Here is a 21581-nt window from a genome sequence, read left to right on the forward strand (position 1 = left end):
TGTTGTGTGCATTCCATCTCTAGAGGCTAGACGGGCATGAGGTCATACCCAGAATCCAAGGACCGTAGTACTAGACCGCAGAAGATCCAGATCTGGGAAGAAAAGCAGTGGGAAAGCAAGCCGTTTCCGCGTTGAAACAGATTTCCTCCTCTCCTCTTCTCTTTCCTCTCTCTCCTCTCCGCCCAACCCTTGACTTCCCATTCTATTCCATCTCTCTCTCTCTCTCTCTCTCTCTCTCTCTCTCGATCGTCTTCTCCACTTCCTCCTCGCATTTCCCACTAGTGAGGCGGAGGCCATAGCCATGGATCCCTTCCACCACCTCAACTCCTCCTTCTCCAACCCCTACCACCCACTCCTCGCCTCCCCGCCCCACCACTTCGCCCCCGACCCACTCCCCCCACCTCCTCCTCCGCCGCCGCCGCCGCTGCTCCCCGCCGACCCGCCGTCGCTCGAGCGGGAGCGCCTCCCGCAGTGGTCCCACGCCGAGACCGCCGCCTTCCTCGCCATCCGCGCCGACCTCGACCACTCCTTCCTCTCCACCAAGCGCAACAAGGCGCTCTGGGAGGCCGCCTCGGCGCGCCTCCACGCCCTCGGCTTCGCCAGGACCCCCGATCAGTGCAAGTCCAAGTGGAAGAATCTCGTCACCCGGTTCAAGGGCACCGAGGGCGCCGCCGCCGTCGCCGCCGCGGGGACGGATCAGATGCAGGGGGGGCAGGGCGGTGGTGCGGCGGCGAGGGGGTCGTCGTCGTCGTTCCCGTTCCATGATGAGTTGAGGAGGATTTTCGACGCCAGGGTTGAGAGGGCGCGCGCATTGGAGAGGAAGAAGGTTAAGGGGAAGGATCCTGATGATGACCACGACGGTGGTGGTGATGGGGATGAGGATGATGAGGAGGAGGCGGATCAGCAGGTCGACGAGGAGGACGACGGGGCGTCCGGGGACACGACGAGGGCCGGGTCGAAGAAGCGGAGGAGGAAGGCGGCGGCGGCGGCGAGGAGGACGGGTTCGACGGGCGGGGTGGAGGGCGAGGTGGAGGCGATGCTGCGGGAGTTCATGCGGCGGCAGATTGAGATGGAGGAGCGGTGGATGGAGGCGGCGGAGGCGCGCGAGGCCGAGCGCCGCGCCCGCGAGGAGGAGTGGCGGACCGCCATGGTCGCGCTCGGCGAGGAGCGCCTCGCGCTCGTCCGACGCTGGCGCGAGCGCGAGGACGCGTGGCGCGCGCGCGCCGAGGAGCGCGAGGAGCGCCGCCACCAGCTCGTCGCCGCACTCCTCGCCAAGCTCGGCGCCGGCGACGCGTCCGCCTGAGATCGATCGATCCCTCCCCCCATTGTTCCATCCGCACCGCACCGCCGCCGGTACGAACCAAATCCCCTACCACCTCCTCCTCATCAACAGCATCTGCATCATGTACTGCAACTGCTTGATGATGATCTTGTTGTGTTCTTCCAAATGGAGATCGAATCGATCATAATTCTTGGATTATTCTTCATTGCTCAGGACGATGCACTGCCGCGAAGCGCGCGCGCCACGCCCGGCCCGATACATTTGCTATTTATGTTAGATCAGTCGTTTCGTTTCTAGTGATCGATCAATCAGTCCATGGTCTTTCTCTCATCTCATCTTTTGTTAGGGTTTCCCTTTTCTCTGTAGAAGACAATGAGAGGTTGGTCAAGAAATTATAAGGGTTTTGCAACTGAGATGCATCAAACATCTTCCTAGTAATTCTTTAGTTTCTCTACTAGCTATCTATCCAGCCCATGCCATCTGCAAGCTCTGGTCTTATCAAGCTTCAGGAGGAAGCTGAAGCTAGCTGCTAGCTTTTCCAACGCATGGATGGAGATGCATTTATGCATGCCTTTGCATGATCAATCGATGTGCTATCTATCTATCTATCTATCTATCTATCTATCTAACTATCTTTCTTTCCTCTCTTCTCACCATGAGTCCACCATGACCACCACTAGCTCTTCTTTTGAAGATGATCGGTAGAATCTCTGCAGGGAAAAAAATGGTGGTGGTGTGTGTAGTGTGTACGTGCTCCCCTTAATTATGTCTGCTTTTCAGAGGAGATCGATATCTCTCTCTGTGCGCAGGCAGAGGTGTAGCTTTTGGGCGACATGGTCTCGCTAGATCTTTCCTGCTTTTCAGTTGCATGGTAAAGAGATTTGCGTCTGAAAAGTTTCTCTCTTGGTGAGAGAAGAAAAAAGATGTGTGGATGGAGCTAAGCTAGCCATAGGATATATATATATATATATATATATATATATATATATATATATATATATATATATATATATATGATATATATGTCTAGACATATAATGCATATATGCATGCATGATGGGGGTGCAGTGTGCAGTCTTTGGGGTTGGGTTGGGTTGGGTTTGCTTTGCTTTGCTTATCATGGAGGAAGGGAATTGATGCCCTGCATGAAAATATGCCTATGTATGCAGGACCTCCATGTGTGTGGTGAGAGGAGAGATAGATTGAGGTGTAGAAGCCATAATTAACAGCCACTAGAACAACAATATAATGCTGAGTAATGCGCCATGCATATGTTGGTGACGCTAATTGCCTGCCTGATTAGTTTAAGACAGGCTCGCTAATGATGTCAAATGCGCGTCATAGTATGCATCATGGTCATGCATGGCATGCCCCTAGTAAAGGGTGCGTCATGCATGGTATGAAACCATGGACCAGCTGCTGCACAGTGTGTACGGGTAGAAAAGTAGAGTATGAATGCAAGTTTATACATGTACACATTCATTTTTTGTCAAGAAATTGCAAGCCAATATTATTTGTGCAGTTTAGCCGCTTGATTAAGTAGTTTTAAGTTTTTTTAGTCAGCATATATATTAGCTAACTATCTGTTTGGATATATTTGTACCGCTTAATTTGTAGTGCTTGCATGAGATTCTGTAATTATCATTTATCAAAAATTAATATATATTCTTGCCTAAAAAGTAGTACTATCTAAGATAGAGAAATCATATATACATAAAAATACACAGTAGTTAAGCTCATACTGCTACTATATATGTATGTGAAATCTTCAAGTGAAAGCCACATCAATTACGTGTTAGACTGCTCTGCCACCCCTAGCTGTTAATTACTTTAGTGCATGTGATAGTAGCTTCCAGCATACTCAATCGTGCGTGGTCAGTAACGACAACATTTTGTTGTGGGAAGGACGGTCGTTTTGTGATCATGCATGCAGGGTCTGTAACTAACATTTGGTAAGATATATATATATATATATATATATATATATAGACAACAACAAATAATTAGTATTTATTTTAAAACTAACATGCATGCTTAGTCCATCTGCACTTGATTCCTTGATTGTGCTCGAGGGTAAAAACTTGCTTTCTAGTCCCTTTAAACTCTATCTTGTCATGCATGCCATCATCAATTTAATTAATTAAGTACTCAATCCTATGAATTTTGCTCCGTCAGCGTATCATCAGTCTAGCCATTATATCTAAGATATGCACAAATTGCCTAGTTGGTACGTTTCAGCTTTCTTGACATGTCCTGCTCACTGTTCACTTTTGGTGCGTGTGACCTTGAGTGTTCACAATGGCAACAAGCAATCAGACTAGTGAGATGATGACTAGCAAGATGTTTTCATGGATTCCAAATGTTTGTTTGGCTCTAGCCTCAATAATATGTATGGTCAATAAGTGATGATTCGATATTTGGTTTTTTATTAATATATAGTTAATAATTTGAAGCTATTTGATGTATATATAGTCACTAATTACTCAGCTACTAGAGGCATTATTTCGGTGCGTATATATATCTCTCTCTCCCATGCATATGCACTACTATACGAATATATTTCGTGTGAATGTTGTCAAACTTTATGCAAGCTATTTAAGATTTGAAATTTTGCGCCATGCTGCTATAGATGCATGAATTTTATGAAAATTTTGTGAGATTATCAAAATTTTATGAATTTTATTATTATCTCTACACAATATTTGAAAATATCGTACCACTCGGTATATATGCACCTATTAATGTGGGTAGAAAAATATTGAAATGTTGAAATAAACGGTGCATGTATTTTCCCACAGTTGCCACCAGTATATATTACATATATAAATACTGAAATAAACAGCTTAGCATCCAGGCATCTTTCATCTTTGGCTCTTTGGTGATAGACTACTGCTTCATTATTCAATTTCATTTCATATAATATATAGTACTTGCATGTTGATTAGAAGATCTTCTTCTTGTTGCTTCTGTTGTTTCTTGTAAATATGCATGACTTCTTTTTTTGTTTGTTTTCATACTTGGGCATCAATTATTTTTCTATTATTATAGTGCTCACAGATTATGACGATTTCATCACGTCAATCTGATATCATTCGGTTCTCACTAGATCTTCCCAGCTGGAAGTAGAAAATGCACACTTTGTTATCTTTTACTAAGAAATTACTGGTTGGCAATACATGTCAAAGATTTATCTTGACCTTGCTACTAGGGTAATTCAATTTGCAATAATCCGTAGAATAATTTAACTCCCTAATATATAGGTTTGCATTGGATGGGAAGAAAATGACTGCCGAATCTATGATGGAGTAAGCAAAAATTAACAAGAATTTATATGATCGATACAAGGACAATCGATCTCGGCTGGCCCACAAATTTCAGGTGTGAAGTCATCAGTCGCATGTTTAGCCAAAATCTGGAGAGACCACTTGACACACGCAATTAATATATTCCCCAGTACAGTCTAAAGAACCAATATATATTATTTGATACATATGTTAATATATATACTGATGTGACTGACAAATAGACAAACGAGATTAAATTGTGGGTTTTACAATACCTGAATCATCCTTAAGAAGCAAAGGATTATACAGCAGTGACTGATGGTGATTGATTCAACGGTGACTTTTGGCGATATGTTCTGATTAAGGTCGTCCATGCATCAATATCGTATCCTGACAAGTACGTGTATCACATAATTCTTCACTAGCTTGATTTTTTTATGTTGTTACTTAGTAATATACTACATCTTTTTCTAATATATAATACCGTTTACCTTTTAGCGTTCGTTTGATCATTCATCTTTCTTATCATGAATATTCACAAACATAAAAAATATAAGTCATATTTAAAGAAACCTTAATTGTAAATCAAATCACAACAAAATAAATATTAATTACATATTTTTTTATATAAGTAAGGTTAAAAAATCGATTGTATTTTTAAAAGTTAACAATATCATATATTAAAAATTATAGTCGGAGTAATATAAGCTAGCCCCATATATATATATATATATATATATATATATATATATATATATATATATATATATATATATATATATATATATATATATATATATATATATATATATATATATATATATATATATATATATATATATATATATAGAGAGAGAGAGAGAGAGAGAGAGAGAGAGAGAGAGAGAGAGAGACGCATGCCATAAGCCACCATCAGTAATTCAATGTAAAAGTTAGGCCCTGTTTAGTTCTATTTTACGCTGTCATATCGAATATTTGGACACATATATGGAGTATTAAATGTAGAAAAAAAATCAATTACACAGATTGCGTGTTGCGAGACGAATTTTTTAAGCCTAATTGTGTCAACAATATAGTGCTACACTAAACATTTGCTAATAATAGATTAATTAGGCTTAATAAATTTGTCTCGCAGTTTTCGGTGGAATCTGTAATTTGTTTTTTTATTAGACTACATTTAATACTTCAAATGTGTGTCCGTATATCCAATGTGACAACCAAATCTAAACAATATTCCTTCGTTTGTCAATGCCATAGCTAGCTAGTACTAGCTTTTTCATGAATAGTTATATATTGTCTTGCGTGTGTCCTTCAAGATCGCAACAAGCGAACAATTGTCGTGCTGACACGTTACTGCCAACTAATTTTGTCGCTGCATCGCATGGCCTTTGCTGCCAAGTTGTTTGCATTATTTTGTAATCGCGCGTTTTCATGATTTGGATCCAAGTTGCAGCTGGCAACTCGGTTAAACAAGCATGCATGCGTGACGCTACAAACTTAATTCGATGGGCTATTTGGATGGGCACAGCAAAATATATTTTGATAAAGTATATCGTGTCGTTATTGGTAATAAAGTGTTGACCACAATTCTAACAGGTAGTGTGACTGAAATATGTATATATGTGGCAACTATATTGGCCAGCTACGTTAATTGCTAATCTCCATTAATTCCATAGGAAATCAAAGTTCCCATGTTACAAATTTTGGACCTTCCGACCAACTTTGAAATTTCTATACCATGACCTCCTTTTTCGGCGAGCTCGTTAGTCTCCGGGAACGGTGGGCGGCGACTTTCGGCTAAGTATCGGGATTGAGAGAGTACAGGGAGGGATAGGAGGGGAGGGGTGGCTCTGGCGGCTTAGAGGGATGGCAATGGGCAAGTAAACAGCGAAGCGGCGAGACAAGACAGAGGCGTTATACCAAAAATACGGGGTTAGCTGCCAGTGGTGGCCCGATGTTAGCGTTAGGGGTGATGGTGGAATTTCTGGTGGCAAGAAACCGTCAAAGATGGGTAATATATATGGCTGCGCAAGGGAACCTCTCCAACTCACCTTGGAGAGGAAAGGTGGGAAAGGGGAAGGAGGAGGTCCGATGGGCCTGCTACCATTGTTGACGCCTTCCGGCATCGACCAGACCTGGTGGTGCGACGGTGGCAACAGGGGAATCGGCGACGCACGAGCAGTGGCGGACGCAGGATTAAAATAAAGATGGGGTGAGGATGCTCGTCTCAATAAGAACAACTAAACGGAAAAAATACCATATTTATGTTGTAATCATATAAACATATAGTATAATCAATAAATTAAGGCAAACAAAAAACAAAAATGATATTAAAATAAAGTAATAATTTTGCACCATACATAATTCATCATACATAAAAAGATACTAGTAAACATATCAATTTGCAAATATGAGTCAATTCATAAAACATGGTTGATAGATATCTTTTAAAAAATAACTATATGAGAAGATATCGCATACCTAAAATAAGATGATTATTATTTTGTTTAGAAGGGAGAGAGAGAGAAAAACATTAGGCACCTAACTATAGTAGGGGACGGGTGTGAGCAGTGTCAAGGAATTGACTCAGGAAAGCATCACATATACAGGATTAAAATTGGACACTTGAGCTGCTTATTTATAGGCCAATTTGTGAATTGGATGTGGTGGTAGGCGGCCCAAGAAGGATATGAAGGGTTGGGGCGGCGCGGGCCGTAGCTGGGCCGGCCGCCCAACCCCGCTTAATGGGTGGTACCGCCCCTGTGCACGAGAGTGAGGAAAAAGTTAAAGGAATTGAGGTTGCACAAATGTCAGATCAAATTCAACGGTTCAGAATTCATATGACATGGAGGTGGATTTTCTTTCACAAATTGTGTAGCCAATCTCATATATATATACATACATATATATATATATATATATATATATATATATATATATATATATATATATATATATATATATATATATATATATATATATATATATATATATATATATATATACACACACACACACACACACACACACACACACACACACACCAACGAGCGGTGAAGTTTGACACTCAACTATAATAAGTATGCCCTAATATGTATGGTGGCAATCAGCTGCAACATCATAAATCTCTTTATACTCCTATTCCTATATACTGGAATAATATTATACTACAGCAGTTCAAGCAACAAGCTAGAAAAAAAGTAACAAACTCAGCGTAAAAGTGGAATTGTTACAAGGATCAGTTAAATTTGATCAAGTTAATTACAGTGTGAATGAATTAATTTAACTGGCGACGACAGTTTCAGCCTTTTATGGCGGTAGGTGTGAAATCTTTTTCCTGTGTACACACGATCCAACGGCTGTTCGTCTATATATAGTTTAGCATGTACACATGCATAAGCATAATGCATACGTACATGCGCGTGCACGTCATCAATGCATCGATTTCATGCTGGATGATATTCCCTCCGTTCCACGTTTTGATCTCTTAATATAAAAATCCATTTACATCCGTATGAATTTGGACACGTGGTATATTGTAAATAGACCCATATATAAATTTATTCAAAACCTAACCAAAACACTTATAATTTAAAATAGAGAAAGTAATATTAATATATAGCAACTGCTATTTAATGTTTGTTAACAAAGATCTGGTCAAAATTTTAAAGATGTGACTGTCGATAGTTTATCAAATGATTAGTTTAAAAAGAAAGTAAATGGCACGTGTAGATTTATCTTAAAAAATATTATTATAAATTATTTCCTCCGTTTCACAATGTAAGTCATTCTAACATTTTTCACATTCATATTGATATCATGAATCTAGATAGATATACATTGTGAAACGGAGGGAGTATTAGATTCTATAAACTTATTTAATAAAAAATCAGTCAAAATTCCAAAAGTTGGTCTTGTCCTTCATGTCTGACTTGTGACTATAGGAGTATATATAGAGTAGTCATTCCATTGTAAAAATAAACCAATATGGAGTAATAAATCAATAGTACTACACAAACTCGATTGGTTTATTTTTGAGCGGAGGAGGTATATATAATATATATTTGCATTGATCAGTGATCTAGTAACTGACATTTCTATTCAATATGAGAAGATGGACAGCCCATTTAATCCGTTTGTTTGTTGATTAATTAACGGATTCCATGTCGTCGACAAAAAAAAAGGAGAAAAATATAATAAAACCTTAATAAATAAATGATTGGGCTTGTTAATGGGCTTCCTCTTCCTGGGCCTGAGCGGTGGCGCGCTTGGGCCGCCGGCCCATCTCGTCTCATCTCCCCCGTCGCCGTCGAGCTCGACGGGGACACGACTCGTTATCCAAAACCAAGGGTACGTGACCTCCACCTCCCCACTTCACTAGCTACTCCAGTCAGCTAATCCCTTCCCGAAAATATCTCGCCGTCGTTGCGCGCGGTAGCTAGCTAGCTAGCTGCGCCATCGACGACGAAGTCTCATCCATGGAGGCGGCGGCTGCGCTGACGACGACGACCGGCGCCCAGTACAGCTGCTGCTTCGGTCTCGCGCATGGCGGCGCCGCACAACGGAGGAGGAGGACGGCGGCGGGTTTCGGGGCGGCGAGGTGGTCGGGGCGGCGGCTGCGGGCGCTGCCGCCGCAGGTGAGCGAGTTCCTCAGCCCCGAGCAGCTGGTCCCCGGCTCGCCGGCCGACACCGGCGACGTCTCCTCCCTCATCCCAATCAGGCAAAGTACTCTATACATATTGTACTTCACCAGCATTATCCTACTCGCTCCGTTCTATATTATAAATCGTTTAAATTATTTTTTATCAATTTTTTTTAGGTTTGATCAAATTTACAGAAAAAATTAGCAAACATTTATAACACCAAATTAGTTTCATTAGATTTAGCATTGAATATATTTTGATAATATGTTTGTTTTGTATTGAAAATGTTACTATATTTTTCTCTAAACTTAGTCAAACTTAAAAAAGTTTGATAAAATAAAAATTCGAACGATTTATAATATGAAACGGAGGGAGTACTAAGTAAAGTATATACTGGTACCTGCAATACTTGATAGCAAAATCAAGCAAGTACAGGATGAAATACGTGATTAACTTATGCTTAAGGGTTAAGACTCTAATTTTAGGATTACAGAGCTAATCAATACATTGTGTTAACTAACTTTAAGCTTATATGGCATCAGATAATATTACAAGACATGTATATATATTACCAATGAAAATAACAAATTATTCCTTGGCCTTCGAAGAAGCAGCAAGATAATGTCAGGAAAGACAATGTTTTGTATGAACAAAATATAACTGTATGATTGTATCTTATATGAAAGTGGGTGTAAATTTATTGTGTTCCAATGGGCTATGAAACATCCAAATTCTCATCTTTAACTGGGCCAAACTAGGCCTTGCTGTGTCTTGGGCTAGGTAGAACCTGGGTTGGGCTTGGGCTAACCAGGTCATTGTTGGAAGTGCCTTAGTTTCACATGATTTTTTATTTTTGTGCTTAGCATTTTTTATCTCCAACAATTGACAAAAACCAGGACTTGATAGTCACTGTATGGTCAGTGAGCTCAGACTCAAAACATGACAGTCTAGATGGTTACTGTATTTTACACCAGCTGCAAAAACATGCGATCAATACGCATCTAATTAACAGCATAACCTCACATCTGACAAATGCCACAAAATTCAGGACTCATTGATTTTTGCCTCTCTGTTTTTTCTTTAACTTTTGTTGATGGATGTTCTTGCGCCTGTGTGCAAAATGCAGTGCTCTGATGCTGTTCTTCTACTTCGTGTCCAACTGGGTGGTGCCTGAGTTAATCATGAAGGATTTGCAGGAGCCCAAAAAGGCTGAAGAATCAGAAGAAGCTGCCTCTTCACCGGCAGCAACCATGTCGGTCGCCGGCGACGGCCAACCTGAAGCTAAAATCAGACTCAAGGTGAAGAAGACAAAGAAGAACAAGAAGGCTGCCATGAAGGTGTAGTGCACACAAACATGCATCAATATAATGCATGCTAGTATGTTATTGCCCCCCTCATGATGATAATAGATAGCATCATCAGTCAAAGATCACACTAAAGTGCTAATTATAATCAAAGAGAAGATTAATTCTCCATCAGAAGGGGGGGGCTTACATATAGTATGTACTCATCATGTTCTGAATCTGTGAGCCATTCAATTGAAAGATAATTATTCCATTGCATATTTGCATCTATGCTTAGCTAGCCAGTACTAAGTATCAACAACAGCTAGCACTAGCTAATAAAGTTTTGGGAGAAGAATGAAAGGTGGAGAGGGCATTGGTACAAACAGGTGGGGCTTGTATTGTGGTAGCAGGCAAAAGTGGGCAAATCAGTCGGTTATCAGTGTGGTGGGCTGAACTCCACAAAATCCTCTCATCTCATCAACTGGTTGTTGTTGTTGTTGTTGTTGCCATCACACACAACAGCATCAATGGGAAAGCTTAGGCATGCTCAGCTCAAAAGTAGGAAGGGACCAAGGGCAGGCAGGATCATCAACTTGCAAAGCATGTGTAGGTTTCAGTTTCATGGTTCAATTCAACAATCAACACCAAAAACACTTCATGGATCAGAGAGATTTTTTAATACGTGAAAATCGTTCGTTAGCGCCTTTTTAGGAACAAATTAGGAATGACATAGGATTATTTGAGGAATTTTTTTTCAGGGTATGGAATTCTAAGAATCTTATGGAGAATTTTATCCATGTGGCTCTCTCAAACAAAAGAATGAACTTTTCTGCATAGCCATGTGTTCACATGTAATAGGCAGCCACACAGGAAATCTAACAGAAGGTCAAACTTTCTTTAATACTCTCTCCAAATTCATATAGAAATTTATCCAATAGCTCAATTGAGCAAATCATATTCTGCAATTCCTTATGATTCAACTTGGCGAGCCACTTTTGTTTTGTATTTTTTTTTATATGGCAGATTCCACCAGAGTGTAAATCTGTTGTTCCAGAATTTCGCAATTTGTCCGGTACCATGCCCTTCTAGAATATCTGACGAGACCAAAATATGGAGGCATAACCACTTGCAATGAACTGAACTGAAACCATATGTAAAGTATGCTGCAGAGATCGATGAAGGATGATAGATAGATATATTCCATTTCTTGCTTTGAAGCAACAGAACAAAAAAACCCACACCCACACATCACTCCTCCCATTTCGATCAGAAATAGGTACTGCAAAATCTTCCTGCTTGCTTCAGAATCCAGAACTCTCCATTAATTTCTCGAAACAACTGCCTCTAGTACAGTACAGTGATAGAAAAACATAACAAAATGATAAAGAAAAAGAGAGCAGGATTCAGTCAATTGACAGCCACAGATAAAAGCAAGAAACATTTTTCTTTCACTCCTGCCGATTTTGTTTCTGAATTTCTGATGACAGTTAATTTTTGTGGTTAAGGAGGAGTCCAGAACATCAGATGCCACTAGAAAGAAGATCATTCAAGGCGATGAGTGGTAGAAAATCATCCACACAACTAAGGCCAGGGTAAAGCCAGCCGGCCTCTACTCTGAAGAGTCAAAAACCAAAAAAGATTCAGAGAAAGTTTCAGTGAGAGAGAGATGACAATTCAGAATTCACTGTGATGATGGAGGTGGTGGTGTTGGCGATGGCGACAAGCCTCCTCTCCACACCGCAAATAATCTCCACCATTATCGCCATCGCTAGCTAGATGCCGGTGGAGTTCGTGCTTGCAATTCGGTTTGTCACCACGCTCTTGCTGGGACGGACAGTGCAGGTCTCTTTCATGGCCATGGAAAATTTTTCTCCCCTTCCCTTTAATTCCTTTTCCTTTGGGAAATTGCAACCTGAATATATGATAGCTAGCGAGTTCAATCGATCGATCGATAGACGATGACGAGATGTGTGTTTTCACCAGAGGTTGTTTTGCTCCTGAAATATTCTTGCCTGTTCTTTTTTTTTTCTATGGTAGAGATTGTGACAAAAAATCAACAGTTCATCATCCATGGCATGTGAAATTTTTCAGTGAATATATATATACTGGTTTAATTATTACCATTTGTTTGGCTTATTGGCATCCAGAAAATGGATGTACACTCGTTCTCCAGATATCTGGCACTAGTACTTCTTTCCAGTAAAGAAAAAATAACGTTTTTTTTTTCTGCATAATTGAGACAAAGTTATGCAAGTGCAATATCATGAAACTTCTCATATGTTTTCATATGTATGCATACCTATCATTGGGACAAATTCAGACAAATTAAGCAGAGCCACAACCAAAACAATTAGAGGAAACGACCAAGAACCACCATGATTGCTGAGTCCACTACTACTACATGCATCATGTTAGTAGTGGGGTTGGCTAAACATGGAGACACAGCAAAACATTGACGACAGTTTTTTGCCCAAATCCAAAGTTGGGTTAGGTATCACTTGGCTTGTTTTTGCCCTAGCTGGCTCTATATCTACATATATGGCCACCAAAAGCTTTGCTTTTGATGCAACCAATCATCACCATCATCATCAACTCGAGCCTGAAAAATTGTAATAGTATTATTATCATTGTTGCATCTATCAAGGGCTTGTGTTAATTGAGGTGCATAGTTCAGAATAGTTAAAGAACTGAAACCCTGAGCCGACCATGAATTAAAACAGACAGATTGATTAGAGAAGCTAATCAGTGAGTGCCAACCTGCATCTATCATCAATTTTTGTTTGTCCAGACCTTTCATTATGATGGAGCATGGTACTACTACCTGTGTTGTGTCTGAATTTACATCTGCTACTCTGAACTTTTCTACTCTTCAGTTCAGTGTATACGTACCGTATATACGTACACGTGTGGGGCCCACTCAGGTACGTAGCACGTAACAGTGTACTTTACTCATCATCACTTGGCGCCATATCATCTTGTCCGTTGACTGGTCAACCAGTCAACGTAGAGGCTTAGCTGCTGACCAATTGACCATGCAAGCACGTGTAACTTGGACTAGAATTGTAAAGCAGAAGCTGCCTGCAGGTAGCTAGCCAGCTTCAGTGAGCTACTGTTTCAAATTACAGCTATAATCTTACAAATTAAGCTGTCAGATATCAATCCAATTGTGCATGAATCCATCCCAACTCCCAAGTTTGCAACTGTAACTAATTAAATTAACCTGTCCCCATTTCTGCGAGTTAATTACAGCTAGCAAGCTAGCTATCAATCAGTCGGTTCCAAAATTTGCACACAACCGTTATGAAAGGGACAGTTAGTTCTATAATACAGTAGATGTGTAAATTACTGGAGTTTAGTTGGTGGTTAACAGATGACAGCTGAGAAGGCCGGTGTTCGTTGAAAATCTTGAGGGCCAGATTAGCTGCAGTCAGATTTCACTTAGCCGAGGCAGAAAGGCAGCTGAGCTGAGCTGGTCTAGTCTTGCTGCGAGACCATTTATGAAATGCTGACTTGGCCTTCTAATTGCCATCAATTATCTTATTTTTAAACTGCCGTTAATTAATCAACTGATAGCTACTTGCACGCGTGATGCGCATATTTATATGCGTGTGCTTGAAGGCCATCTCCATCCGACCATGGGTCTGATGGCTGCATTGAATCCAGGGCACACAATTTCTCATACATGTATAGCTTAATTAGTAGCAGTAATTAGCTTTATTGTACAACAGTAGTTATTTTCAGATTAATTTTTCTGTACTTCAAAAAAATACATTTTCTAAAAAAAATACTTTACTTATATTACTTAGACTATTTGTTATGAGTTACTTCCTCCGTACTCGTAAAGTAAGTCGTTTAGGACAATGTTTAAGTCAAACCTTGGGAATATAAATAATGAATAACTCTCAAGTTGTTGAGTTTGAAAATATAAAAATTATATGAATAGATTTGTCTTGAAAAATACTTTAATAAAAGTATACATAAGTAACAAGAAGTCAAATTTGTGTTTTGGAGACCGCGTCGTTGTTCTAAACGACTTCCTTTACGAGTACGGAGGGAGTATTAGTTATGTTTATTTATTAAAGTATCTAATTTATCCATATAATATAATTGAGTAGATAATCGACAATAACAATCCGCTGAATAATCTATTCGAAAATAAACATAATTGTTCAGGGAAGGAATCCGAATAAGAAAAGTCATGCCACTATAGTGCTAACCGAACATAATATTCTACCTGAATGTCTGAATGATCTGATGGATGCTGCATATGCCTTAGCTTGCTCCATTATCTACAACATCGATGCAAAGTTGAATTGATTAATTAATTATAATGAAAAACTGCCCGTGCGAAGTGATGGAACACGTGCGATTTAGATCGACACCAACAATAACAAGCATGATCTGATCTATCTAACCCATTGCAGGCGTCAGATCGATTAGATTCCCCCACATGCATAATTAGCATATGCTTAATAATCCGATCATCTTGTAGGTCAGCTGAATTCCTCATGGTGCCCAGCTTAGCTGCATCTGCAGATAAGGATATGAGTGACCGACCTGCTAATTACCATCGGTCCTTCATGCTTTGTCTTTGTGGGTGGTGGGGCGCTTAATTTTTCATGCAGCATAATGCTGGAAATTTGACAACACATGGAGAGCTTTTGGCAGCTTGAGAGTGTCACTCAGCTAGCTGAAAATTGTTCTTGTCGCTCACAGAAACACAGGAGGTTAAGGCTCCGTTCGAATCTTAAAGATTAGGGTTAAGTAAAGGCACGCAAAATAAGAAAGTCATTAGCGTATGATTAATTGAGTTTTAATATAACATAATTGAATAATAGATTATTTGATATTTTAGAGCAACTAAGTATTATACAGAACATACCGTTTAATAGTTTGAAAATGTGCTAACAGATATCAAGATAGAATTTATATCTTAATTAGAAAAGAACATGGTCTAAGAATAAAACGATTAACTCAAGACCATGTTCTTTTCAGTTTATTCACTGAATTATTGAAAACATATTATCTGCTTTACCCTTTAAAAAATATGTTTTCTTAAAGAAATGATTTCTTATGTTGCATTGTTAAGACCATAATTTGTTAAGTTTACTTCTTAAAATAATTTAAACTAAATTAGGCCTAAGGCAATGGATTTGATCGTTTGTGCTGGCTGGAGCTGCGGTAGCCGTCAGAGCACAAACGAGGTCAATAATTTTACAGATCCATATGAGCAGAATAATCAAGTCTGCATATGTGTGCAGTGCAGTGCAGTTGTTTAAGGTGTCGAGGAAACCATGGAGCAATTCCGGTCAGATTTGCTGCCCTGCACTGCCCTCATCTTCAGAAATCTTCAGAAAATTCAGATTCAGATAAGATGAACAGCAGCAGCAGCGGAAAGTCAGAGAAATATTTTAAAAAAATTTTAAAAAAAAACTGGCAGTGAAGTGAAGGTGAAGGCGTGGACCTGGTCGTCTCGCTGGCAAATCCCGTGCGGCTAACCGTAAAGCAGCTCACGCCGTCAACTCAACCAGAGTGGAACACTGACTCGGAAACCCACCGCGTGGGCCCCACCACCCACACCCCCCGACGCACAAACCCCCCGCTACCACCGCACACCCGAGCCCCTCTCACTGACATCCTGTCCCCACATCATTCTGGCCCCACATGTCATTGACTTAGGAGTATTTACCACCCTGGCGCGCGAAAAGTCAAGGGGCGACGCGAGCGCGCGCCACGTGTCCCCGATATTTGCCGGCATGGGGGGTAGGGTGACGTGTCCGCACGCGATTGCCGCGTCGGCATCCGACGTGGGGCCCCCATGGTGGGAGGAGGACGAACCGGTCCAAGCCTAACGGCGCGGGTTAACGGCGTCACCCACGCGTCGGAGTCGAGTGGAGTCAGCCACACGGGCACGCGTGAAACTCGTTTTGCCTTTCGGCTCGGAGTGGGGCCCACCACCCGGCAGAATAATAATGTTACCCCGGGTAGGGGCCCACCTGGCAGTGGTCAGGCCGTGGGGCATATCTGCCAGTCGGCACAGCGCGTTTTTGGTTTGGATGGGATGCAAATGCAACCGTGTGGTGTGGGCACACACGCTTGTGCACACAGGAAACTACTTGGTTATTACTCACTCCTACTAGGAGACAAAACCCACAAGGGATGAGAGTGAGAGTGGTACTTTTATGTCGAAGTAGCTCCGTATTACTTTCTTGATTAGTTTGAAATTGTATTATGTAGTAAGTAAATTATTCGATTTCAATGAATAAACACGATATGGTGTACTACAATTAAATAATGTATAGAATTGAGAAAATTACTACCTTACAAAGATGATGTTGTTTTTCTCTCTCAAAATTTTTAGAGAATCGCACCACGTATAAGTTTAAAGCACACCACCATTGGCACTAGGGGTAAGAGTTTGTAGGCTAGTGAATGTCCGCGTATTAGTTTTGGAAAGTTTATCATGTCATAGGGCTAAAATATAAATAGTTCATAGCGCTTAGATTAACACTTTATGGTATGGATACCAAAGTCTTTCCATGCATTATTGCTTTCTCGATTGGTTTCTAATTATACTATCTAATAAGTAAATTATTCGAGTTTAGAGAATAAAAGATACATGGTACAAGGATTAAATGTTGTATAGATTAGGGTAAATCACCTTACAAAGATTATATTGTTTTTTTTACTCTCACAATTTTTTCAGAGAATTGTACCACATATGAGCTTGAGGTGTGAATCGCACCACCCTTACTCTAGGATTTGGAGCTTTGTAGGCTAAAGAATGTCCATGTGTTAGTTTTGAAATGTTGATCATTTCATAGGACTGAAATAGGGATAGTTCTTAAGAGCTTACACTAACACCTTATGATGATGGATACCAAAGACTTTCCACTATGCTAGTGGGTAACATGTTTTTGGTCCCCTTATTCGATGTACAATGAATTGAACAATGTTGTTTCTTATCCAACCATGTAAGTGATGACCTTTTTCTTATAAAGGGGCAATGACTTTAAAGCTAGCTATTTATTCTAAACTTTATATTCTTAGAGAGTTTTAGTCCGCTACAACACTAGCTCTCTATATAAACTGTAACATTTATCTGATTTTTCTTCCTGTAGATCAATGTGATTGGGATTATAGTTATTATCGTGTGATTAAATGCAAGTTGTACATCTTTATATATAACAACATAAGTTAACTAGAGAAACAAAAGGTATAATTGCAATAATGTTTGAACCTTCTACCCTGCTTCAACACCACAGACCGAGGACTGTGATGGTGAACCTTCGTTATCTATTAACGAGTTAGGAGTTGCAACGCCACGACTCCTTATCACCTGAATGCTTATAAAGGTGGCTGAGGGTTAGTCCAATGTTAGTCTTAGCTTGAGTGGACTTATAGTCCATTATCCATTAAAGTTATATTCCATAATGAGCATAGCAAAGTTTACACTCTCGATTCAGCTTCATTATGGTGGGTTCTTGACTCGCTTTACACCATCCGTTCCAAACTTAACCAATTCCTAAAAATTTACAGCCAAAAATTGATCATCATAGGACATAGAGAGTATATAGAAACAAGTTGTTAAATCTCATATATGCACTTTACATGGGGCATGTATTAAGGTAAAGTCTAATATGAGCTCTTTGTTGATACACATTATTCAGAGACTCCTACGATAGTCAAGACAAAAAAGACATCTTAACCATTAATACACAAAAATAGTTTTTTATTAGCTTTCTTTCATTTTCTCCCTCTGCGAGCAGAGGAATTTCTTTTAATAAACACTAAGAGTCGGCTCTAAGCCGATATCATAAGTAGCAACAATGTTTTCTCTTCCTCCCCTCTATCTTCCACGTCACCAAATTTACTTATATGATAACAGAGAGAGTCCGCTAATAAACACCGTTGTAGATACCTCATAAGTTTTCCCCCTCACGCTCGCGAAATGTTTTCTACTGGAGAAACACATGTGTGCCTACACCTGTGGCAACATTCATGGTACCCGCTCCAACCCCCCCCCCCCCCCCCCGCCAAAAAAAAACACAAACCAAAATCTCTCTCATCTTTTTTTTTTCCTTTACAAGAAAAACAAAAAAACGATGTAGAAAGGAAGGTCGAAAAGGAAAGGAAAAGAAAGGAGGATGCAGCGACGAAGAGAGGAAGAAAGAGGCTCTCTGATTTGTTTGCGTTTGTGCAGCGCGTCTTCCCTTCCTTTTGACCACGCGACACATCCAGCAGCCAAAAAAATAAAAAACCCAAAAAATAAAACGATTATTTTATTTTTGTGTAAAGAGAAGGGAAAAAAAAAACGCGCGAAGGAGAAGGAGACGAGCTGCTTCTTCGTCTCCAACTTCCCTTATCTCTATCAACCCCCATTCCTCCATTACTCTCCCTCTCTACATATACCCTTCCCCACCCACCTCCCACCCTCCCCTCTCCAACCACACCACTCTCCAAATCCATCCATCGATCGAGAATTCCTCTTCTCCCTCTTCTTGTTCTTCTTCTCCTCTCTGAATTTAACAAGAAATCAAGAACTAGGTGTTTGTTTTGACTAACAAGAACTCGGTCGAACACTCTGCGTGCGTGTTTGTTTGTGTGTGTCATGTGCTCTGGGCCGCGCAAGCCGTCCACACCGCCGCTGCCGCAGCAGCAGAAGGAGGCGACGGTGATGGCGGCGTCCTTGCTTCTTGAGCTGGCGGCAGCGGACGACGTGGCGGCGGTGAGGAGGGTCGTGGAGGAGGAGAAGGTGTCTCTTGGCGTGGCTGGGTTGTGGTATGGGCCTTCGGCGAGCGGCGTGGCGAGGCTCGGGATGGAGCGGAGGACGGCGGCGATGGTGGCGGCGCTGTACGGGAGCACGGGGGTGCTTGGGTATGTCGTGGCGGCAGCGCCGGCGGAGGCCGCGCGCGCGTCGGAGACGGATGGGGCCACGCCGCTGCACATGGCGGCTGCCGGTGGCGCGGCGAACGCGGTCGCGGCCACGCGCCTGTTGCTCGCCGCGGGGGCGTCGGTCGACGCGCTCTCGGCTTCGGGGCTCCGCGCCGGTGACCTCCTCCCGCGCGCCACCGCGGCGGAGAAGGCCATCCGGCTGCTGCTCAAGTCGCCGGCCGTGTCGCCGTCGTCGTCGCCGAAGAAGTCGGCCTCGCCGCCGTCGCCGCCGCCGCCGCAGGAGGCGAAGAAGGAGTACCCGCCTGACCTGACGCTGCCCGACCTCAAGAGCGGACTGTTCAGCACCGACGAGTTCCGCATGTACAGCTTCAAGGTGAAGCCGTGCTCCCGCGCCTACTCCCATGACTGGACCGAGTGCCCCTTCGTCCACCCCGGCGAGAACGCGCGCCGCCGCGACCCTCGCCGCTACTCCTACAGCTGCGTGCCTTGCCCGGAGTTCCGCAAGGGCGGCTCGTGCCGCAAGGGCGACGCGTGCGAGTACGCCCATGGCGTGTTCGAGTGCTGGCTCCACCCGGCGCAGTACAGGACGCGCCTCTGCAAGGACGAGGTCGGCTGCGCGCGCCGCATCTGCTTCTTCGCCCACAAGCCCGACGAGCTCCGCGCCGTCAACCCCTCCGCCGTGTCCGTCGGCATGCAGCCCACCGTATCGTCGCCGCGCTCCTCGCCGCCCAACGGGCTCGACATGGCGGCGGCGGCGGCGGCGATGATGAGCCCCGCCTGGCCGTCGTCCCCAGCGAGCCGCCTCAAGACGGCGCTCGGCGCGCGGGAGCTCGACTTCGACCTCGAGATGCTCGCGCTGGACCAGTACCAGCAGAAGCTGTTCGACAAGGTGTCCGGCGCGCCGTCGCCGAGGGCGAGCTGGGGCGCCGCGGCGAACGGCCTCGCCACCGCGTCGCCGGCGAGGGCCGTGCCGGACTACACCGACCTGCTCGGCTCCGTCGACCCGGCCATGCTGTCCCAGCTCCACGCGCTGTCCCTCAAGCAGGCCGGCGACATGCCCGCGTACAGCTCCATGGCGGACACCACGCAGATGCACATGCCGACCTCGCCGATGGTGGGCGGCGCGAACACCGCGTTCGGGCTGGACCACTCCATGGCGAAGGCGATCATGAGCTCCCGCGCCTCGGCGTTCGCCAAGCGCAGCCAGAGCTTCATCGACCGCGGAGGCCGCGCCCCGGCGGCGCGTTCGCTCATGTCGCCGGCGACGACCGGCGCGCCGTCCATTCTCTCGGACTGGGGCTCGCCGGACGGCAAGCTGGACTGGGGCGTCCAGGGCGACGAGCTGCACAAGCTCCGCAAGTCGGCGTCGTTCGCGTTCCGCGGCCAATCCGCCATGCCGGTGGCGACGCACGCCGCGGCGGCGGAGCCGGACGTGTCATGGGTGAACTCTCTTGTCAAGGACGGCCACGCCGCCGGCGACATATTCGCGCAGTGGCCGGAGCAGGAGCAGATGGTGGCATGATCATCAGAGGCTCATAGCAACCTAGCTAACCAAAAAAAAAGAAGTTCTTTCTTTCAATTAATTTTTCCCCTTCGTTTGCTTAATTTGATTCAAATGAGATGGTTTTTTAGTACATATTTAAGCTGTTCGCAAATAATATTGTTCATCAACAAAGAAGCATGTATACCCAAAGGGAGCTCTAGATTGATGAAGAACAGCTGATATTTACTCTATTAATTTTTGCCCCTCTCTTTGGGTTTTATAAAATAGTTGTATACAAGAATTCCAACAAGAGTTTTTATTTTACTCGATATATATTCATATATATCTTTGGGCATCAGTAAGATTTTGATCCATGTGCTGTCTGTCTTATGTTATTAACCATGCAAGATTCATGTTGTTCATCAGGAACATATGCTTATTATCAGCAGTACATCAATGGATAGATATATTCACCAGTATATATTCTTTGGTTCCTCCATGAGCATATCATATCTTCCTTTGCTTGATGCCTTCTTTATTTTTTTTTCCTTCTAAAGAGTGGATTATAAACCATTTGCATATTTGCAATTGATTATTCTCTCAAGTGGTTGGTGGGCCATAGGAGATAAACTGCAGAGCAATCACAGGTTAGTTTAGTGGAGATGGAGGCATGGTGCACCAATTGTGATCAGTGTTAGCATTATTATT

General features: G+C 42.8%; 3 protein-coding genes across 4 annotated transcripts; all 3 read left to right on the forward strand.

Annotated features, from left to right (window-relative positions):
* Nucleotides 1-244: 244 nt before the first annotated feature.
* Nucleotides 245-4840, forward strand: LOC4337690 (trihelix transcription factor GT-3b). Of its 2 annotated transcripts, none has more exons than XM_015782105.3 (2): nt 245-1353; nt 4543-4840. In XM_015782105.3, the coding sequence occupies exon 1, from the start codon at nt 302-304 to the stop codon at nt 1301-1303; it is 1002 nt and encodes a 333-aa protein (XP_015637591.1). In that variant the 5' UTR covers nt 245-301; the 3' UTR covers nt 1304-1353; nt 4543-4840. The 2 variants fall into 2 exon arrangements, with proteins under 2 accessions (XP_015637591.1, XP_015637590.1); XM_015782104.3 differs by lacking the exon at nt 4543-4840 and adding an exon at nt 1496-1925.
* Nucleotides 4841-8937: 4097 nt separating this feature from the next.
* LOC4337691 (uncharacterized) lies at nt 8938-10771 on the forward strand. Its single transcript, XM_015782203.3, has 2 exons — nt 8938-9286; nt 10336-10771. The coding sequence occupies exons 1-2, from the start codon at nt 9045-9047 to the stop codon at nt 10550-10552; spliced, it is 459 nt and encodes a 152-aa protein (XP_015637689.1). The 5' UTR covers nt 8938-9044; the 3' UTR covers nt 10553-10771.
* An 8162-nt stretch (nt 10772-18933) lies between these two features.
* LOC4337692 (zinc finger CCCH domain-containing protein 33-like) lies at nt 18934-21348 on the forward strand. Its single transcript, NM_001402478.1, has one exon. The coding sequence runs from the start codon at nt 19107-19109 to the stop codon at nt 20910-20912; it is 1806 nt and encodes a 601-aa protein (NP_001389407.1). The 5' UTR covers nt 18934-19106; the 3' UTR covers nt 20913-21348.
* Nucleotides 21349-21581: the final 233 nt, after the last annotated feature.

The sequence above is a fragment of the Oryza sativa genome, chromosome 5, assembly GCF_034140825.1.
Source record: "Oryza sativa Japonica Group chromosome 5, ASM3414082v1".
In the NCBI taxonomy this organism is placed as follows: domain Eukaryota; kingdom Viridiplantae; phylum Streptophyta; class Magnoliopsida; order Poales; family Poaceae; genus Oryza; species Oryza sativa.